Source organism: Astatotilapia calliptera, chromosome 10, assembly GCF_964374335.1.
Source record: "Astatotilapia calliptera chromosome 10, fAstCal68.1, whole genome shotgun sequence".
Taxonomy (NCBI): domain Eukaryota; kingdom Metazoa; phylum Chordata; class Actinopteri; order Cichliformes; family Cichlidae; genus Astatotilapia; species Astatotilapia calliptera.
Window position 1 is genome coordinate 28,574,418 of NC_137431.1, and position 17,559 is coordinate 28,591,976.

General features: G+C 40.2%; 1 protein-coding gene across 4 annotated transcripts in view; it reads left to right on the forward strand.

Annotated features, from left to right (window-relative positions):
- myo7ab (myosin VIIAb) overlaps positions 1-17,559 on the forward strand; it is a 65,118-nt gene that overhangs the window by 10,872 nt on the left and 36,687 nt on the right. For 3 of the 4 annotated variants that reach the window (XM_080307600.1, XM_080307599.1, XM_026182793.2), the window contains 18 exons: positions 1,322-1,474; positions 1,966-2,150; positions 2,365-2,486; positions 2,595-2,737; positions 3,818-3,931; positions 4,667-4,820; positions 4,914-4,990; positions 5,132-5,251; positions 5,940-6,082; positions 6,173-6,383; positions 6,475-6,610; positions 11,525-11,631; positions 12,480-12,521; positions 13,107-13,244; positions 15,024-15,182; positions 15,903-15,995; positions 16,689-16,783; positions 17,003-17,087. In XM_080307600.1, the coding sequence (XP_080163726.1) occupies positions 1,322-1,474; positions 1,966-2,150; positions 2,365-2,486; positions 2,595-2,737; positions 3,818-3,931; positions 4,667-4,820; positions 4,914-4,990; positions 5,132-5,251; positions 5,940-6,082; positions 6,173-6,383; positions 6,475-6,610; positions 11,525-11,631; positions 12,480-12,521; positions 13,107-13,244; positions 15,024-15,182; positions 15,903-15,995; positions 16,689-16,783; positions 17,003-17,087 (2,277 nt within the window). The remainder of the gene's footprint in view (positions 1-1,321; positions 1,475-1,965; positions 2,151-2,364; positions 2,487-2,594; positions 2,738-3,817; positions 3,932-4,666; positions 4,821-4,913; positions 4,991-5,131; positions 5,252-5,939; positions 6,083-6,172; positions 6,384-6,474; positions 6,611-11,524; positions 11,632-12,479; positions 12,522-13,106; positions 13,245-15,023; positions 15,183-15,902; positions 15,996-16,688; positions 16,784-17,002; positions 17,088-17,559) is intronic. The other variant, XM_080307601.1, reaches the window with a different exon arrangement.

The window sequence follows — 17,559 nt, forward strand, 5'->3', positions numbered from 1 at the left end:
AGGGGCCGATGGCGCAATATGGCAGCCTGGCTTCTGTCAGTCTGCCCCAGGGCAGCTGTGGCTACAACCGTAGCTGCCTCCACCAGTGTGTGAATGTGAGAGTGAATGAATAGTGGCATTGTAAAGCGCTTTGGGTGCCTTGAAAAGCGCTATATAAATCCACTCCATTATTATTGTTATTATTGAATTACTTACGAGTTTGATTTGTCAGCAACTTTCTGCCAGCCCTCTCTCCTTGCTTTTGCAGCCTTTGCAGTGTTCCCTTGCGTTTTAATTAAACTCTGAAACTCCTGAAATCCCTCACTCAAGAGTTCTTGCTCTGCTGCCGAAAAATACCGAGCGCGCTCCTTCGACATTTTCGCCGACCAATCAACGGGTTGCCGATCAATGTTTCTACTATCGATGCGTAGCCCCTGTTGGGCCACCCAGTGATCTCACATTACTTCATCCAGCTATACTAATCGTCAACAACAGGTGTGTTCGGAGGACCGGAATAGCGAGCTCAGAGTTAGCGCGATGATTTGGTCTTGGATGTTTCATTTGATCTTGGATGTAGTAAGCGACGTACGAAGCACAGGGCCCAAAACTCAGACTGTGTTTTGCTGTTGCACACTTGTATTGTATTAGACCATTAAACCTAATCTGCGTCCAATAATTTGTAATGCTTTTCATGGTCATGGGTTTTAAATGGTTTGAACTTTTTTGAGTATTTGCTTCATTCTTAGTTCACTTATTACTTTCGTTTTTCTTCATGTGTTCCCTTAGTATTTTGAGCCCTTGTTTCTTAGTTCGAGCTTCTGTTTGTATTAGTTTGATCCATCAGTGTCTCGCTTCATGTTCAGTGTTTCTATTTAGTTTGTGTTTTACTAAGTCTCCCATGCATTGTCTCTAGTTTTAGTTTCTGTCATTTAACTTAATTGTGTTCAGTTGTGTTTAGTTCCCCTTCTGTTTCCACTTACCTCCTTGTGTCATGTGTATTTTTAGCCTCAGTTTGCCTGTGTTCTTTGTTACGTTGTACTGTGTTCTGATCTCTTGTTTCTAGTGTGTTCCCGATATGGTTTCCTTTGGCTTTTGAACTTTGTTTTGTCTTTTTTTAAGGTTTTTTTTTTTTGTTTGTTTGTTTTTTCATTCCCCGTCTAAACATCACTGTACCCTGAATCTGTTTAGACGACAGGTAGCATACAGATATTTTTGTCCTTTTAAAATGACACAAAACTGCCAATTAATTGTTTCCATCAAAGAAGGATGAGTCAGTGTGACTTCATGTGGCTTTTGAGGCCTTTGTTCCTCTAATCTGCTTCCTCATTCCTCACCAATGCAGGAGCACTGGATTTCCCCTCAAAATGCCACCAACATCAAACCCATGCACCCAACCTCCATACATGGGGTGGAGGACATGATCCGTCTGGGTGACCTCAATGAAGCTGGCATCCTCCGTAACCTGCTAATCCGCTATAATGAATGCGTCATCTACGTAAGTTTCCCTTTGTGGCACCAACGCAGCTGCATTTACGATCGCCTGAGGTGCAATTAGTTTCTGTAACTTCCAGGCCTTTTACTCGCGTGTTCAGCAAAGCAGTAACCACTGGCTTTGGCCCAGTTAAGGTCTTATTCAGGTTAATCTGTTTACTTGTATCTTAAGCGCCCAGCAACAGCAGCATTTACTTGTTGCTATAAATAAAACAGAACGTCCCTTCCTTGCTGTTTGACCGGAGGTTCACCGATAGAAACAGGCATTTGTACTTGTAAAACACCCAATCTTAGAAATGCTAGTAAGTCAAAGTTAAGACCACTAAATAGGAATAATAGAGACATTATTTTTATAATCATCTCATATATTTTGGAGAGCATAAAATTTTGTTTTATACCCTGTCAGTAGTGTTTGATTCACATATTTTGTCCCTGAGTTTTTGATCTATCTCATGTTTAAAACATCGACTTTCGTCTGTCTTTGGGTGTCTGCAGACGTATACAGGCTCAATACTGGTAGCAGTCAACCCTTACCAGCTGCTGCCCATCTATACTCCAGACCAGATCCGCCTCTACACCAATAAGAAGATCGGCGAGATGCCGCCGCACATATTCGCCATCGCAGACAACTGTTACTTCAACATGCAGCGGAACAACAAGGACCAGTGCTGCATCATCAGGTTTGTGCTTGATCATTTCATAAGAACTCAAAGTGATGGACGTGCGCCATTTCTAAACAGGAAAAACTCTGCAGTTAATCTGCAAGCCTCTGTTGGTTAAAAAGGCTGGTCATAGTTAGTATCCTTTGTGTGCTGCTGCTGTTTGAATAGTTTATTTGTAATGAAATCATCATGTTTATTGCATGACTGTGTCACTGTTTTCTTTATGAGGCAGCGGTGAGTCTGGAGCTGGGAAGACTGAGAGCACAAAGCTGATTCTGCAGTTCCTCGCTGCCATCAGCGGGCAGCACTCCTGGATAGAGCAGCAAGTCCTAGAAGCCACGCCTATCCTCGAAGGTAAGCATTAAACTCCAAAAAAGATCACCTTCAGTCCACGAATGGACAGTGAACATGGAAGAAAGTGTCATGGGTCACCTTCATCGTCTGGTTTGTCAATTTCTTCAGCTTTCGGCAATGCCAAGACAATTCGAAATGACAACTCCAGTCGCTTTGGGAAGTACATAGATATCCACTTCAATAAGCGAGGGGCCATTGAAGGAGCCAAAATAGAGCAGTACCTGCTGGAGAAGTCCCGCGTGTGTCGACAGGTGAGAAACCAGATCCAGATTAAATATGTTAAATCTTTCACAACTCCAACCACAATTAGTCAACATTTGTAGACAGATGGATGGTAAGCAATGATCTAGACCTGAGAATGCAGTTTGGGATGGGGCTGAGTGAAGATTGATGGCTGCTCCTGGGTAGAGGTTATCTGACAGCGAGTCTAGCAGTTGTGATCCTGCTTCTAAACCTTAGATAAATACAGTTTAATATTTTTTTACAAAATCAAAAGTCTGACATCAATGACAGACATACAGTCTCAAGTTTATATGATGACTGTTTTTACTACTAAAATAAATGACACATTAGCCAAATAATAAACAAATAGAGAAGATATTGTGCACATATTTGCAATAAATATTGAAGAATTAAATTATTAATTTAACTAAAACTGCAAGACGTTGGATGGTGATTTTGTTTGTTTGGGTTTGTGATTATTTTCAATTTATTTAAATTCAGTTTTATTAATATAGCTCCAAAGCACAGCAACCGTTGCCTAAGTTGTTGTAAGGTAGTAAGATAAAGACCCTACGATAGTAGAAAGAAAACACAAACAATCAGACAATCAGAAAAACTCCCTTTTAACAGGAGGGAGTCTCACCTGTCTTAATGTTTTACTAGTTTGTCATTTATTATTTGTTTATACAGCAGCTGCCTTCACTTTGGTGCTCACAGGAGTTGTTATATTTAATGGTAAATGGCCTGTATTTGTATAGCGCTTTTACTAGTCCTGCCTAGGGACCCCAAAGCGCTTTACACACCCAATCATCCACCCATTCACACACACATTCACACACTGGTGGAGGCAAGCTACAATCAAACTCTTCACAGCTGAATCAAAGTGTGTAATTAGTCATTTATTTATCATTAATTAAACAGGGGCAGATGAACTATTCAGTCTCCCTGCATATGTGGACATATTACATACAAAAAAAATAAATACTGGTCCAAGATTAATAATATATACTCTTTATGATACGTAAACAGTATCACGTAGATGCTGCTTACATGTGCATAGCATATTGTGTGTCGGACATACAGGGTTTGCTTCTTTCTTGCTCCTGCAGGCTCCAGATGAGAGAAACTACCATATTTTCTACTGCATGTTGAAGGGCATGGCTCCTGAAATGAAGTCAAAGCTGGGCCTGGGCCTTGCCACAGACTACTCCTACCTCACTATGGTGAGTCTCGCCAGTTAATTACTCATTTTTAGTGATAAAAATGAGTAATTAAGAAATCGATGTACCCATCATACAGCTGAGTTTAGCACTTTGAACATCACTGTGTTGTTTGTTTATAACAGGGTGGACTACTGCAGTGCTCTGCTATCTGCTCTATTAAAAATGTTTTTAATTAACCTCAATATATTTCAAACCTCTACAGTCTGAGTGTTTACTGGGCCTGGAAGGAGAGAACACACTGGTGCCTTTCAGCTTACATGTTGCTTTTAAAATCACTCTCTTGTCTTTAAAGCTCTTTATGTTCTTGCTCCAGTATGTAGTGCACCCTCTCCGGTCCTCCACAACCAAAGGATTAACAAAGTGTTATTTTAGTAAAAGAAAAAATTACCAATCATAATAAAGTATGTCTCAATTAATGCATGAGGTTACAATAAAAACAGTGAGTGGAAAAAGACTGTGCCCTTGTGTCCTGATGGTAAAATGAAGCTAAAGTACAGAAACATAAATGGTGCAGTAAATGTTGTGCACAAAGCTTCAGGGATCATAAGTAATATAATAATAATGTAAAGTTAATTTACCGTTTCCGATAAAGAGCAGCACGTAGCTGCTTCCCAGAGCATTTCACTCGGAGCTGTCAGGTGAAACCCATTAAGCCACATTGCAGTTACCTGGAGCCGCTGGCCTGGTTCTGCTCATAAACAGCAGACCTGAAGTTGGATTTCTTTTATATCACAGGGTAGCTGCACAAAGTGTGACGGTCGTAACGACCTGAGTGATTATTCCAGCATCCTGTCAGCCATGAAGGTTCTCATGTTCACCGAGACAGAAACCTGGGAGATTTCCAAGCTTCTGGCTGCCATCCTGCATATGGGAAACCTGCGATTCGAGGGTGCGTGAATACACAAATCTGAAGCATCAATCAGAAAATTTGCAAACTTTACAAACCTGTGAAGAAAACGATGTTCTGTCTTGCTTCCCTCAGCTCGTACCTATGATAATTTAGACGCCTGTGTGGTTGTGAGATCTCCTGACTTGGTGACCGCTGCGTCGCTTATGGAGGTCTGTAACTGTTCTCACACACATGATTGACACACAACCATTTTACTGTTCTTCCTTAGAAAAGAGTGGCTTTAAATCTCTTTCAAATTGATATCTGGCAGTTTTTTTGGTGATGCTTTTGTTGGTCGTTGTGAACCGTAGGTGGAGCCTAAAGATGTGATGGTGTGTTTGACGACACGAACCCTCATCACACGTGGTGAAAGTGTTGTCACCCCTCTAAGTGTGGAGCAAGGCCTGGATGTCAGGGACGCCTTTGTTAAGGTACCGATTTTGTCCTGTTTTAGAGGTAATACACGTAATCACCAAGTCTTTCACAGATCATGTTGTGATTGTCCTCCAGACAATCCAATTTCTTCTTTCTACGAGTCTGTCTTTCTGCAGACACACTCTACAGCTATAGCTGGTAACAGAGTCCTTGACTTACTCTCCAGGAGATCTGCTGTGAGCTAAAGAGCCAATTTAGCCATTACCTGCAAGTTGGAGAGCTCGTTCATGTACAACTATGCAAGACTCACTTATTCTGCAGAGCAGGCGAGAATTTAAGACCCTAGCTAATATTACAAGGCATGGACATTTGTTGTCACTGTCATGATGGTTTTATGGAGCTTGGTTAGGAGAGCCTGCACAGGTGCGATACACACACAGACCTGGAAGGTGCTGGCTTACCTTAAAATGTGTCCCTCCACTTACCCCCCTATGCTGGTGGATGGGACACTGCTTGTTATTTCTACACCTTTGGTGGTAATTGTGTAACATTTTCCCATTCCTAATAACTATGAAGTATTTATGTTGGAGTGAAGTCTGGGAAAGGGTCTGTGGGAAAATATTTTTGGGAGTCTCCAAACCTTAATGACGCTAATGACGTTGCCGTACAACGAAGATGAAGAAGCACACTTAGGAGGCGGTGAGCGAGTCTGCTTCAGCAAAGTTCATGAATTCTGTCATCCAGGGGATCTACGGGAGGTTGTTTATCTGGATAGTGGATAAGATTAATGCTGCCATATACCGACCTCCTTCCTGCGAGAGTACCATCATCCGAAGATCCATCGGTTTGCTGGACATCTTTGGCTTTGAGAACTTTATCGTCAACAGGTGAGAAGTTGTGTAAAAGAGTGTTTTTGTAGATCATTTATGCTACTTTATTAGTTTAACGCTGTCATCTTTTTTTTTTTTCCACTGTAGTTTTGAGCAGCTGTGCATCAACTTCGCCAACGAGAACTTGCAGCAATTCTTTGTCCGCCACGTCTTTAAACTGGAGCAGGAAGAATACAACCTGGAGGACATCAGCTGGCAGCACATTGAGTTCACAGACAACCAGGATGCATTGGACATGATCGCCAACAAACCCATGAACATCATCTCCCTCATAGATGAAGAGAGCAAGTTTCCCAAGGTGCAACAGATATTTAGTAGATACTTGTAAAGATAAGTCTTACTGAATTTGGCTTTGATTGATGTGCGTTTTTTTTTTTTTTTCTTTTCAGGGAACTGATGCTACGATGCTGTATAAGCTCAACTCTCAGCACAAGCTCAACTCCAACTACATTCCTCCTAAAAACTGCTACGAAACCCAGTTTGGTATCCAGCACTTTGCAGGAGTGGTACATTACGAGACCAGAGGTACGTCCCTGTTCATCAGATTTTTTCTGTTTGTGTTGGTTTGTCTGATTTAAACTTATATTGAAGCAATGATTTTTATTCTCTCACTGATACGTTTAAAAATGCCAGCAGGAATCGACTGTACTGAACAGACCAGTCACAAAAGTTGCATAGACCTGACGTGTAGTTACATTTCTAGGGAGGTGCACATCAGGTTAAAACGTTGATTTCCCGCTGAAGCATAAATTTCCAGTAACTCCAGACCCTAATTTGGCCTTTGAAGGTTGTTTTCCCGAGTCTTTCAATCAAGTGGGTGAAATAAACATTCTATCAAAAGGTCATTCAGAAAAGTTAGCAGCAGGCACACTGAGAGGATATTGATTCTGAAATCAACCTGTCCTGACAGGATTTTTCTTGTTTCCTCAAAACAAATGTGTTCTTCCCGAGTTATTACTTTTAAAAGGTCAGTAGGGAAAGTTACCAGCAGGCACATTAAGATCATATTGATTAAAAAATAACTTTGGTCTGAAGAAGTTTTTTCTGAGGAAGCACAGACAGTTCGGATGAGGGTCTCATGGAGGGTGTTTGGCCACAGCAGTCTTAATAGATGCTTCATCACATCTGACCAGAGCTCTCACCTCTCAGGCTCTTACAGCTGCTGGAGAAACTAATCATTATCACATACTCTGAGCTGGTCCAAAAATGAACACTTTGTTTCACAAGATTCACTCAGAATTACATTAAAGAGGATATTAAGGATAAATATCGGTTTCAATCAGAAATTCTTCATCTGCAAAAATCAAAGCAAGAATTTAGAGTTTAGATGCCAGAAGAATAGTTACAAAGAAATCATTTAAGCCAGATGTTCCGGTCTTAAGGGATATCGACACAGGAAGCGATTCACTCATCGTGCATCGTTTTGATGCTGGGAGTCGGCTCTGGTTGCCTAGTAACCATCTAACATGTCTACCAACTTGTCATAAGTTAATGTCATATCCTTCACACTCATTGGTAGTTGAGAAAAGTTTAAAAGGGCATCCACACAGGAAGTGACTAGCAGCAATGTAGCGTCCAGAGTAGGGATGGGTATCGTTTAGGTTTTATCCGATACTGGTGCCAAACCGGTACTTTTGAAACGTTGCCGGTGCTTAAACGGTGCTCGAACCGGTGCTCGAACCGGTGCTTAAAGAATGGAAAACACAAACTTGTCCAAAAACCTCTTATGTTTAGCTGTTTGTTTGTAAAAAAATAACAATGTTAGCCTTTTCTGCAGCTATAGGTCATATATGGTATCACTCTTGGCTGGAAGCAGTGCTTAAACAATGGAAAAAACACAAACTTTGTCCAAAAACCTCTCATTTTTAGCTGTTTTCCACTTTTTCTTTGGTAATTTTAGCCTTATTGGCCAGGGTGAAGGGAGTATTTGCCATCAAACAAGAAGACAGCCGCATGTAACTACGATGGTGTTTGCTAGTTCACCTTATGTGCATTATTTTAATAACGTGATTAGCCTACTCAACGTAAATTACACACGAACAACATTAAGCTACTGACCCAGAGAAGAACGGCTGCTGCTGCCATCATCATCCGTCATCATTTCTGCTACACTGGCAGGGCTAGGGGCCAGGACTCTCCTCTTCGGGTTCTTGGGGGGATGTTGCTAACTCCGGTTCCGATAACAGGCTCCACACCGGCAGTAGATGTGCCGGTGTGAGGTCTCACAGCAAGCTATCAAATACGGCGCATTTCTCGGCTTAAAAAAAACCTGCTATGCGTCACCAGGTGTTTCATCAGATTCGAGGTGTTACCTTTGCACAGTATCAGCTTAAAGCACTTGTTGCAGGCTGCTGAGTTTGCATCTTTTGCTGTGGAGTACAGCCAGAATTTTGACTGCTTCGCCTTGGGCATTTTTAAGCTGTAGTTCTGCTCTAAAAGAACGTACGTACCTGGGCCCGCCTACTATCCTTGGAAAGGTAAAATGATTGGCTAGAATCCAAAGTGTATGACATCTCAGGGAAAAAAGCACTGAAATGTGCGCTGCTTTTCGGTCTGGTTACTACCGTTTATGTCAGAACCGGTGCCAACAATGGCAGGGCTACAGACGAAAGGTAAAAGCAGCATTACCTTAGAGGGGTTTACCTCTGACAAACATCTGGCAGACAGTCTTAACAGTTTTTACCTTCGTTTTGAGAACTATGATTGTTCTAGGCAGACCAGCACACTGAGGGAAAAGACCATCACTCCCCCATCTATTTGTATTGATGAGACAGGGGTAGCTAATCTTTTTAGACATACCAAAAGCAAGAGTCCTGGACCTGACAACATCTGTGGACAGGTACTGAGAACTTGTGCTGATCAGCTGAGTGGGATTTTTCACTATATCTTCTCACTTTCTTTAGAGCTACAGACAGTACCTAAAATTTGGAAACATGCGATCATTGTCCCTGTTGCTAAGGGCAGTTCTCCTAAGGCACTGAATGATTTTAGGCCTGTGGCTCTGACTTCTTTAGTGATGAAGACATTTGAGAAGATAATTAAGAAGGAGATTTTAATGCATGTTGAACACCATCTTGACCCCTTCCAGTTTGCCTATAGAGCAGGGAGAGGTGTGGAGGATGCTGTTGTCACACTCCTGCATCTCTTGTATAAGCATCTTGAGGCCCCCCACACCCATGCAAGATTATTATTTGCTGACTTTTCATCTGCATTTAATACAATTCAACCCCTCTTACTTGCTGACAGGCTTTACAATCATTTCAAGCTTGACACTAGTCTGGTCGGCTGGGTGACAGACTTTCTGACTAATAGGTCACAATGTGTGAGGGTAAATCATGTCTTTTCTGATGTGCTCTCCTCCTCTACTGGATCACCCCAGGGTTGTTGCCTCTCTCCCCTTCTGTTCATTCTGTACACAAATGAGTGTCGCAGCAATTTCACAAACAGACACATCCTGAAGTTTGCTGACGACACAGTGATCGTCAGTCTTCTAGTGGGGGACGAGTCAGGCCATGGACAGGTTGTAGATGATTTTGTGAATTGGTGTGATGAGTCCTTCCTTTCACTTAATGTGTCAAAAACTAAAGACATGATTATTGATTTTAGGAAGTCCTCTTATAGCTCATCACCCACTATCATTAAAACTGCCGATATTGGGATCGTTGAGAGTTATAAATATCTAGGTGTGGTACTTGACCATAAACTGTGTTTTGAATCTCATGCTGATGCCACTACTAAAAAAGTTCAACAAAGACTGTTCTTTTTAAGGAAAATGAGATCTTTTAACGTCTCATCTGAGATGTTGTCCTTGTTTTATAGAAGTTTTATCGAATCTGTGATGTCTTTTTGTATCGCTGCCTGGTTTGGTAACCTAACGGTGAAGAACAAGAATCGGTTGGGACTTCTGGTAAAAACTGCTAGCAAAATTTCAGGGCGCTGGCAAGATGGACTTTTGGCCATTTACAATAGAAATGTGCTTAGAAAGGCTCATTCTATTATTAATTGTGTGAACCATCCACTTCACAGTGAGTTTGAGTTGTTGCCTTCCGGCCGCCGTTTTAGAATACCTCCGAGGAGGACTAAAAGACTCCAGGTCTCTTTTATCCCTACTGCGTCTTGTCTCCTTAATGGCAAATAATTGTCCTTGAATTTTTTATCATTATTGTTATTATTGTTTTATAGTATTGTTCTGTTTGTTCTTATCCTCCTGCTGCTAAACTAATTTCCCCTTGTGGGACAATAAAGAAATTGAATTGAATTGAATTGAATTGAATGATACCGGTACCCATCCCTAGTCCAGAAGCCACTGAAAGTCAATTACATTCAGCGACTTTAAGTGACTACGGGCACTACGGGGACCCGCCCATTGGCCTCTCAACTTCAAGACAAGACACTGAAGCCACAACACATGAGAGTGAAGGATACTGTTGACTGACGTGTGAGACCATGGTAAATACATAGGGTTACCTAGACAACCACAGCCTGGAATGTTCACTAGTGGCTGATCATCAGTTTCAACACACTCCTTAACTCAGGACCAGCCCCATTCCCAGTGTTTATTTGTCCTGTGTGGCTGGTTCCGGTGTGGATTAACTATTTTTTTAATTTTAACCTCCTAGGACCTGGCGTCCACATATGTGGACATCCCATTTTGGGTTATTTAGACCAAAATACTCAATGTTGCTCTACAAGGGCCTGATATCCACTTACGAGGACATTATATGCTACTGTTCTATCGAAATTTTAAATGAATATCCTCATACGTGGCTCTCATTTTTCTTAGAAACAAAAATCAGGTAAAAAAAAAAATCTGGTAATTCTTTGTTTTTACATTCATTGGTTCCCAATATGCCCAAATATCAAAGAGAAATGAAAAATGCATGCCGTGGAAGAGTTCGGGTCCTAGGAGGTTAAGTTTAACAACTTAACCTCACTTTGTTTAATGTCTCTAAGCTACAACATGCAGACCAGCTTTGAACAGAATTCACTAACATGTCGTTTCATCCTCAGGAAAATATCCCTTGGTTTGTTTGAGTTTGTTTGGAAATTGATGTGAATGCAAAACCTAAACTTCTCTTAAATACATGTATTGCAACTTGAGGTGACTGTTGTGATTTGGTGCTATATAAATAAAATTTAATTGAATATTGCTCATGCACGATACTGTGCTGCTGTGTGAAGTTTAGCTTGTTCCTTTAAAATCATTGCATTCTCATTTAATCTGAAAAGGTCATTCAAGCAAGTTAGCAGTTGTCACACTCACAGAAGATATTGATTAAAACGTTTCAGTTCAATTTAGTGTTGAAAACATGACCAAGATATAGTGATATTTTTTTGTAAATAAATTTCTGTGCAAAAATCAGTGCAGTAAAAATGTTGATTCAAATAAGATATAATCAGTCCTCTGTCTTGCTTTTTCTCATTACGCCCTCCTTTCAGGCTTCCTGGAGAAAAACCGAGACAGCCTCCACACTGACATCATTCAGCTCGTCCACTCGTCCAAGAATAAGTTCATCAAGCAGATCTTCCAGGCTGATGTTGCCATGGTGAGACCAACAAATGCATTAAAATCATGACACTGTATGTTGTATCTTTTTTCTGTTTTGTTATTTGGTTATTTGGGTTGGTAAATAATCGATATTCACTTTATTTATTATTTTGGCTTTGAGCTGGAAGAAATTATTACTTTCTTGGATTAATTTTCACTGCAAACTTATGAAGGCTTTTACAGCAGCGCACCTTCACGCCTCTCGAAGAGTTCAGCCTCACCGATTGTTTGTTCAGCTTGAGCTACAATGACAGAAAGAGAGCCTTTGGTCAAGAGCAGTAGGTAGAAGAAGTAAAAGACATTAAGCCTGAGCAGCTGCCTTTGTTTTACCCGGCCCCTGTCAGCAACATGAGACTGTGGCTTTCCATCACTCTCCCACTGCACAGATCTCCCACGATGTGCACATCTGCCACCCCCTGTCTTTGGTGTGGCTGCAGCTTTGCAGGGACTGTGAGTTGCCCTTGTGAGGCAAGCTTAAAGGTCCTAGCTCCCTACCTGATGACCCGATGTCCCACACCGCATCCACCTCTCTCTTTATTAATTTGTTTTAAAGATTTATAAATTGCATGATGTTTAAGCTTGTAAGTAATTAGATTAACCATGTACTTATGAAATTACAATATTGATCAAAATGATCATGAATATGTTTTTTACCATAGCCGAGCAACCCTACTTTAACACATTGCATCATTTTCAGTTTCTTTCTGAAGCGTTTTAAATCTGTAGACCGGTGTTGTTAACATCGTGCGTGTCTTCTGCCTTCCTTCGGCTTCTCTCCTAATGACAAACACCTCCTCTCACTCTGCTCTCTTTTCTCTTTCCTCTTTCTTTTCCTCCTGAAATCAGTTTCTATGTGGCTATCAGCAGCCCAGCACACCTGCTCCCAAGGTAATCACCAGCCTTTAGCCACATGTGGTCCCTCCAACCCCGTGTGTGTTCTCTTAAGCCGAGTCCAATTATCCATGACGTGCTTAGCAGCATCCCTCTGCTCCCTCTCAGCCCTTCTTTTTATTTCACAGGTGTGCCAAAAGCAGAGGGGAACATTGTGCTGATGAGGGGAAATTTGGCGTGAAGTTAATGAAAAATAATCTTTCAAACTCTCTGACACAGTAGGCAGTTCTGCATACAGACGAAAACTCCTGCATGCTTTTAAAATGTTTAAATCTAATTTTGTTTTGGCTTTACTCACAGGATCACAGTGACAACTGGTGTCAGAGATTTTGTGTTGTCTCCTCTTTTAATTGTCCGTCGTGTGCAATAGAAATAACGTGAGAGCAATCTGTGTTTGCTTTGTGGATCTTAAGAGTTTGAAGCCACTGGTTATTTATGGTTGTAGAGGTTCAAAATTAAATTCCCATTTAGGGTGTTTTATATACCATTGTGATGTCCCATTACAGCAGCATCAATAGCATGTCTTTACCTGCAGTGCAAACATTCTGAAACTATCTGTTTTGTATGTGTTTGCGTTCGTAGGGCGTTGAGACGAGGAAGCGCTCCCCGACTCTGAGCAGTCAATTCAAACGATCTCTGGAGCTGCTGATGAGGACGCTCAGTGTGTGTCAGCCGTTCTTCGTTCGCTGTATAAAACCCAACGAACTTAAAAAACCCATGGTGAGCGTGATTTATTACTATGTATGCGCTTCTGTGTTGCGATGCCCCAGAGTACAGAGATATGTTCAGAGTAGGGTGACCATATTTTGATTTCCAAAAAAAGAGGACACTTAGCTCAGTCATGAAGAACTTGCTTAAAGAAACATATTTAACATATTTAAACGATGCCTTCTCTGTGTGGTTAATTAATTGTGAAATAAAATATGTCATATAGGCTTTTACAAGTCAACAAGTGCAAAAAAAAATAACTTAAAAACCTCTGGAATTAAATAATGGTACAGAAATAATGCCTCATCTGCATAAAAAGAATTACCAGTACTGGGTCGGTATGAGGGCTGGACTGGGACAAAAACTTGACCAGGGCATTTTGACTAGAGACCGGCCCACCAGGTATTATAGGAAAAGCCATAAAGCCTTTGAATGAAAACGAACACTGTTGTGACAGTGATGTACAGTCTTGTTGGTATATGTATGATTTCTATACATTTTACATCAGATAAGAACTTTGTTTGTAAGATTCAGATAATTATTTAATAAAAGTGAGACATTTTAAATGAGAATAAGAAAGAAAAGTATTTCCTTGTGCCCCCTCTCCCTGTTAATGCCCTACCTGCCCCCTGGCAAAACTTTGCTAGACCCGCCCCTGACACAGTTACCAGCTGTCAGCTACATAGAAAAGGATCCTGGTGTTATTTGTCTCTCAGAAACAGTTCATAACTTCCCTTCAACTCATTCATGTCACCTAAAAGGTAATCCTGTTTCTCCATCACCTGTTTAGCTCTGATGATTCAGTAAGGACATCTCCTGGTTTCATCTTCATGTTTCCATCTCGCCACATATCCAAACCGATATCATATCACTATCAGTAACATAGCACCCACCCAGCTGTATAGAAACTCCGTCATGCTAGCTAGCACGCAGTACGAGTTATTGTAACTGACTGTAAAATGTCAGCACAACGAAAATAAACTCCACCTAAACTTGGTTTATATCTGACCCAGATAGACTGCAGGTCATAACTTCTTATGTTATGACTTATATAACTTCTTAAATCCCCCCGGACAGAATGTGAAAAGTGGACATGTCCGGGGGAAAAGAGTTGGTCACCCTAGTTCAGAGTGCAGCCACGGCATAGCACTGCCCCCTTGTGAAAACAGGAAAACAGACTGTCTCTGTTATATAGTAAAGTTTTCTTTACTATATATATATATATATATATATATATATATATATATATATATTAAACTTTCTCATAGTTGTGGAGTTAAATGAGAAAACTGATGATGCTAAATTAGCTTAGCATATACCCGGCATAAAAGCTTATTACAGCATGAAAACGCTGGCTCTATCTGAAGGTAAACTCATGAAAAACTCAACACTCGTAATGCTGAACATACAGTCATAAAAAGTCATAAAAAGTATTATTGCAGTAACATAAGACTATCAGTAGGACTATATTTTGGCTGGGAAAACTATCTTCCTGAAACGTAGTTAGCTGCGATAAGCTAACTAACGCTCCTGAAATTATAGAAATGGTCTAAAACACAAGCATCACAAACATTAGTTTGAAACTAAAATAAAACTGGGCCTGTAAGCTTCTAATTTCACGTATTCATAGCTTATAGCTCACCAGTGATTGTGTGACCCACTTTAGCATGATGTAGATTTAGTTTTGGTTTGAACCCCAAACCTTTATAAGCCTTCATTTGCAAATCAGGAGGCACTGCAGAAAAGGGTTAACTCACGTTTTAACACTGGATGCTTGTTTCTCCTTCTCAGCTGTTTGATCGAGAGCTGTGCGTTCGTCAGCTGCGCTACTCTGGCATGATGGAGACCATCCGGATTAGGCGGGCGGGTTATCCAATCAGATACACCTTCGCCGAATTTGTGGATCGTTACCGAGTCCTGATGCCTGGCGTCAAACCTGCTCACATACAGGTCAACATTAAAATCAGTCATCTGTTTCACTGCTTAGTCCTGACAGATTATTTTAGCTGAGATATTATCATTATTATTAAAGAATCTTTTACTTAGATTACAGAATGATGGATTTTTAGAGCATATATCCACATTAATACAGCATATAAAACACGGTGTAGAGGCTATTTGAGCTTCCAGTCTTGTATCAAATATAATTACGGTATATTTACAGCAGCATACCCTTGTTTAAAAATGTGAATATGGTTTGGAAAGTATTTGAAGCTGTCTTTAATGAATTTTGACCTTAAATTAACTTACTTAAAAAATATATTTGGATATATTTAATAGATGTTTGTTAAATTTAAAATTGACACATTGCTACATAACCTTCTTAACTCTTTCCCCCATTGAGACAACATTTGATGACCTCCCCTGTAGCGTTAATGATGAGTTTTGACATTTTTTACTATATATCAGTAAAGTTGTGGTTTGTTCTGGATTTTTCCAAGATCCCCCTGACATCAGTCATTTTGTTTTATAGGCAGGAAATCTAATATGACAGCTCAGAAAGTTCAGAGAAGAGAAACGAGGGTTACCCCAGTAGGTGTCTAAGGTCGAAAGAGTTAAACTGACTGTAATTCAACGTTTCCTTAATTCTGATGAAAATCTTAATGATAAACCTTAAAACAAAGTACAAATTCATGTCAGGAGTCATTATTTCTCATTTTTTCTTTCCAGGAGGACTTACGGGGAACCTGTCAGCAAATAGTCCAGGCCCGGCTGGGAAAACATGATGACTGGCAGATTGGAAAGACTAAAATCTTTCTAAAGGTTGGTTTCCTCATGTGAAAGTTAGCTTACTGAGGCCTTGATCCAAAGACTTCTGAATATTCGGCAGAATATTAGACAGTTTAGGCTCCTGGTGATGTAGCAAAAGGCTTTTCTGCCTTAAAAAAAGTTTTAGACCTTCTTAATGAAGCTCACTGCAGTGTCCATCTGTGTAAATGTTGAACAAGGTCTTTAGTTCATTTATCACAGGATTTCTTCTGCAGCTCAATAAACTTTTTTGATTTTGCAGGTTCTTTTTAGCATAGCAGCAAAAAGAGAAAACACAAGCATGCTCAATCAGTCAATGACATTCACTGCTGTCATCCCCAACCAGACACTTTGAGGGGGCAAACCATCCTAGCAGGTCAATTGTATGTGGTTAGGGTATACACTAGGTAGAAATGCTGTACTTCCTGGCTGTTTCTACTGTTCTTTTCTAATAAAAGCAAAATCACCAAAAACTTTGATGACCAAGAACATTTTTTACTTTAATAGCTCAAGTTTGTTCCCTCTAGACGAATTGTCTCAGTATGGGTCCCCAAGGCAAAAAACACGAGCTCCTATAAAGATAATTTCAAGTGTTTTATTTAAGTTATTAAACATAGTTTTGGCAAAAGAGCTCTACTGTGCCTTTTTGTTGCATATTATAATTTAATAACTTTTCTTTTCTTTATTTGCCACTTTGTCTCCTTTCAGGATCACCACGACATGCAGCTGGAGATAGAGAGGGACAACGCCATCACCGACAAGGTCATCCTTATCCAGAAGGCTGTGCGTGGGCTTAAAGAGAGGTAAGCGACTTGTAGGCGATTCCCAAATATCAAAAGTGTTTGTAGCTCATTGGAATTATGCTCTCTTCTTCCTTAAAGTGTAAAATTAGGTCCAGGATATATACATATCTTTGGTTTACCACAGCGTGAAGCAAAGGAGTAATGAAAAGAGATTTCTGTCTTAACCTACAAAGATAAAGGTTTGAAATCTAGTTTGTTTCCTTCTGTCACTCCTCCAAGAACAAACTTCCTCAGACTGAAGGGCGCTGTGACTGTTATTCAGAAGGTCTGGAGGGGTTACCGGTGCAGAAAGAATTACCAAATTGTGAGTTGTCTACATCAACAGCCTGTTTTTCTGTAGTTTTTTATGCACTGAAATATTCTGAAAGCCTCAGTATGTATTTGTTTCTTCCAATTTTCATCTGTTCTCTCTGTTTTTTGTTTTCAAATTTGCAAGGTCGTCTTGATTGATTGATTGATTGATTGATTGAATCTTTATTTTGAACATGTTGAAAAAGTATAAAAAAAAAAAAATAGAATTAAAAGAGACAAATGAACAAAGCAAACAAAAGGAAAACGAGCAACCACAACTCCAAATAACGTCCATGTTCAAAAAGGAGCAGGAAGAAGCATAAGCTTATTTAATCCCACCCCTTTTCCACTATCTAGTATCAATAGACTACAGAAATACCTCCTTGTAATTACATTATATGTTATGTGTAATTTTTTTTTTTTTTTTTTTTTTTTTTTAATATATACACATATATGTTTCTATCTATCCATACCTACGTATATAC